This window comes from Perkinsus marinus (genome assembly GCF_000006405.1).
Source record: "Perkinsus marinus ATCC 50983 genomic scaffold scf_1104296973036, whole genome shotgun sequence".
In the NCBI taxonomy this organism is placed as follows: domain Eukaryota; phylum Perkinsozoa; order Perkinsida; family Perkinsidae; genus Perkinsus; species Perkinsus marinus.
The window spans coordinates 24,389-28,419 of NW_003201550.1; the positions used below are offsets into that span (position 1 = coordinate 24,389).

General features: G+C 39.4%; 3 protein-coding genes across 3 annotated transcripts in view; all 3 read right to left on the bottom strand.

Moving 5' to 3' along the window:
• Window positions 1–684, bottom strand: part of Pmar_PMAR023844 (Vacuolar protein sorting protein, putative) — a gene marked incomplete at both ends in the record, with an annotated part of 1,271 nt that extends 587 nt beyond the window's left edge. Inside the window, 3 exons of the mRNA XM_002766359.1 lie at window positions 378–451; window positions 497–552; window positions 635–684. Coding sequence (XP_002766405.1) covers window positions 378–451; window positions 497–552; window positions 635–684 — 180 coding nt within the window. The remainder of the gene's footprint in view (window positions 1–377; window positions 452–496; window positions 553–634) is intronic.
• A 116-nt stretch (window positions 685–800) lies between these two features.
• On the bottom strand, window positions 801–1,344 carry Pmar_PMAR023845 (hypothetical protein; the record flags this gene model as incomplete). The annotated part of the gene is made up of 2 exons (XM_002766360.1): window positions 801–995; window positions 1,300–1,344. 2 exons carry the CDS (start codon window positions 1,342–1,344, stop codon window positions 801–803), a joined length of 240 nt encoding a protein of 79 aa, XP_002766406.1.
• A 599-nt stretch (window positions 1,345–1,943) lies between these two features.
• Pmar_PMAR023846 (inositol hexakisphosphate kinase, putative) overlaps window positions 1,944–4,031 on the bottom strand; it is a gene marked incomplete at both ends in the record, with an annotated part of 3,435 nt that continues 1,347 nt past the window's right edge. Inside the window, 8 exons of the mRNA XM_002766361.1 lie at window positions 1,944–2,050; window positions 2,102–2,178; window positions 2,306–2,548; window positions 2,626–2,653; window positions 2,901–2,982; window positions 3,060–3,253; window positions 3,305–3,415; window positions 3,529–3,661. Of these exons, the coding sequence (XP_002766407.1) occupies window positions 1,944–2,050; window positions 2,102–2,178; window positions 2,306–2,548; window positions 2,626–2,653; window positions 2,901–2,982; window positions 3,060–3,253; window positions 3,305–3,415; window positions 3,529–3,661 (975 nt within the window). The remainder of the gene's footprint in view (window positions 2,051–2,101; window positions 2,179–2,305; window positions 2,549–2,625; window positions 2,654–2,900; window positions 2,983–3,059; window positions 3,254–3,304; window positions 3,416–3,528; window positions 3,662–4,031) is intronic.

Consider the following 4,031-nt stretch of genomic DNA (forward strand, 5'->3'; position numbering starts at 1 on the left):
ATCATCATACCCTGATACTTCCTGATCACCTCGGATGTTCTACAGCTGAACATAGTAGTACTATCATTATTACCAGTACTACTCCTGCTACACTGTCATCATCATCATCATGATAATATAATACATTATCAATAACACTGAGAGGTATGATGATGAGGCCACTCGACGATGACGATGATGATGATGTAGTAGTAAGTAGCTGCTGCTGTTGCTGGCGTCGAGGAGATGAGTTGTTATAGTTGTATGGAGTAGTTGGATGTTGGAGAGGTTCAAATACCAGAGCATCATGCTTAGGTGTGATACATCCTGTACAACCTATTCATATCAGTGATGGGATGTAGTAATACTAAGAAGAAGAAGTACGTACATACTACTACTGTCTTGTAGTTATCATCATCATCATTATATTGATTCTCATCATCCTCCTTATCGTTGATCTCATCAATATGATCTGAATCTACCAAATCACTGGTAGTGATATCAGAGCGAATAGTACCTCTAGTAGTAGAAGTAGTACCACGGTTGGGGGAAAGGACCAGTTTAACAGCTAATCTGCAGTACAACAACAAGAGGAAAAGAGAGGAGGTGGAGTAGTATCGTATTGAGGTTATGACATCCTAGCAGTAGTACCTACCCCTTAGCAAGCATCGTCATTATGTAGTCTTTATTGTAGTCTTTCATCATGAGTACAAGTAACGATGAAGATCTCTAAGCCTGAACAACCATACACGGTAACTTCCACTGATCATGCGTACTCATCGATGCTCAATAACTCGATGGATGATGTAGGGAGTGTACAGTTAATCATCCAATTTGGTGTAGAGGTAGAGTTCGTGATTCACATTCTCGAGGGCGCAAGATCGAATCTCCTCCGTGGTACATTTTGATTCTCCCACTTGCAATGAGAAATATTTCTTCTCTTCAGATGGTGTAGATGTTATCGGTATGATGAATGCATGTTGAGAATCACCACAATCATCATCGAAGTTGTGCCTCTGATATCATCATCACATTATATTTTATCATTGTTACATTAGCCTAGCCTTATTATTATTAATTGGGTGTACCTACCAGGTAGGTCCTACCTGCTACGATCTACTCTACTTCCTCCTCTTCTGCTGATGATGATGATGATGTAGGATGGTAACCATGTACCTCCCATTTTGGACATCCCCTCACCGTTGCTAGCCGTGGAGGTTGTCGTACTCCCATGTATCATCGATTGGTATTTTTTTGATCAGTATTAACAACAACAAGATGCCAGAAGAATATGATATATTGTATATCGTGGCTAACTACGTCATTTTCCAGCATTATTATTATAGGGTTTGTGTTATTAACCATTGTAGAGGATAGTAGTGGTTGGAGCAGTCGGAGGGTAGAGGGGGGGGAGTACTCCCTTATTGGTGGACATATACTTTAATCTTATCGGGAGGGTAGAGGGGGGGAGTACTCCCTTATTGGTGGACATATACTTTAATCTTATCGGGAGGGTAGAGGGGGGAGTACTCCCTTATTGGTGGACATATACTTTAATCTTATCGGGAGGGTAGAGGGGGGGAATACTCCCTTATTGGTGGACATATACTTTAATCTTATCGGGAGGGTAGAGGGGGGGAGTACTCCCTTATTGGTGGACATATACTTTAATCTTACCGTATCTACTTATGTTTCCCATTATCACGATAATAATTATAGTATTGATTTATATTAATAACATGGTGGTAGGAGGGGAGAAGATGATATGAGTAGTACTATTCCCATGAATTGAATATCGAATATCCTCAAGAATGGATGTATTACAGCAGCAGTTGAACACCTATGGCGTCGTAGGTTGAACACCTTCAACAATTCCTAGTACTACTACTACTATCACCTCTACCAGTTTCAGCTATAATTAACACAAGTCATGACGGCGGTTAAGAGAGGACCAACGAAAGTAACTAATGATAAGGTGGTTTAAGCTGATAGGATAGTATCCCATCTCTCAGACCAGTAATTATCAACATATGGTTTATCATAAGTACCTCCATACACTGGGGGATGATACCTATACAGTATTACTATCACCATAGAAGAGGATGACGAGGATGACTACTACCAATAGTTAACTGCAAGATGTCCACCTCCTTCTTCTTCTTTTTCTTCTTCTCCTTGTGTAGAGGAGTATGATATAACCTCATGAAAGTAACTAGCTGGTAGGTATAGCATATCTCCTGGTAGTAACTCTACTTCAACGTATTCTCCATGGATTTTGCCACTACTACTATTACTAGTAGTATTATGGATACCTTGTATACAATACATAATATCACCAGTATCATCGATAGTGATGATAGTAGTATTACAGAAGTGGGATGGTCCTTGATTCTTGAGCTCCTCCTCCTCCTCCATCACCACCTTCCTTTTCTTACCCTCTGGTCCCTCTTCCTCCTCTTCCTCCTCATCATCATCATCGAAATTCCCCTCAGCAATAGCAATATCGAGTAGCTTATCAAGCTGTGCCTCCTCTTCCTCCTCCTCCTCTTCCTCTTCCTCTCCATTGTCCCTACTTCCACGTAATAGTCTATGCCGTACCTACTATTCCTCATCATCCTTAATATTCCCACACCATCAACAACTTACCACATCCTCCACTCTGGCTCCATCCTCCCTAACACTATATCCCCCTTTACTACAAGAGCTCGTCGTCGTCGTCATCATCAGCTTATGGCAATCATAGCATATTAGACCATTAGACAATACCACTACTGTATTATTATTATTAATACCATCTATTACACCATTCGTATTTAACCCTTGTGTAATAGCATCTGGACTGTATATACGGAATATCTTCCTACCCCTTAATAACATATATACATTATCATGATAATCATGATGTAAACCTGTAGTACTACCATCTTTAGCATCGCCAAACCACATATTAACCTGATATTGTGTTAGACCAGTATCCTCTAATATACTTGGATTCTTAGGTATCTACTACTACCAACAATACCATTATCGACAATATCATGTATCATCAGTGTCATCACAGATCCTATTATTATTATTACCAGTTTGTTATCTATAAGTTTCTGTATATGTGTACCCATCCTCTTTATAGGACCACCATCATACTCAGATAAAGGTATATCTTGTGTAGTCATATACACTTTACCAGTAGTTACTTTATTGATGAAATCCTTAAAAGGGATATGAAGCCTTTTATCATCATTCCAATCGGTCTTACCAAAACCCTCCGACATATCTAATAAGTCAACATCATCATCATAATCATTCGCCTTCTACTATCACCTACCTTTCCTCTCCTCAGCTGTTACCATATCCTCCCCAGCTACTCTAATCATATTATCATTACTCATACGTTTGATGTAATCCTTACTACCACCACGTATTACACAAGGCTTCCCTAACAACAACAACAACTACTACTACTACTATTACTATTACTATTACTACTACTCCTACTACTACTACTACTACTACTACTACTACTACTACTACTACTACTACTACTACTACTTTGGGCGACGTAATCCTTCCAAAAAGAGTGTTTGGTATTATCATAAGTGTCAGCCTCCACCTCAGGGACCACCTTGAATGTCGTCGTTGTCGTCGTCATCTTCCCAACCTGTTCTAGGGTGGTAGATGGACCCTTATAATGGCAAGGTATGGTATGATCAACCATTAAGTGTATTGATATCTACTATACATACCCCAACTATCCAACAACTCAATATCTAATAATTGTATAATATTACTCTTATTATCGACAGATTATGAGGATTAGTAACATAGGAAAGAGGATGAATAATACAATAGTAAAACACAGTATAGTAAGTAGACACACCACTACTGCTGTTATTGCTGTACATTATTGTCTTCTACTACTACTCCTGCTGCTGCTGCTGCCCTGTTGGTGATGATGATCGAGAGTGATTAGAAGGGTTAATGCCCCACTAGACGATGATGTCCTATTAGAAGAGTTCGATAACTCGCTACTACTTCATCTAATTCAGCATCCT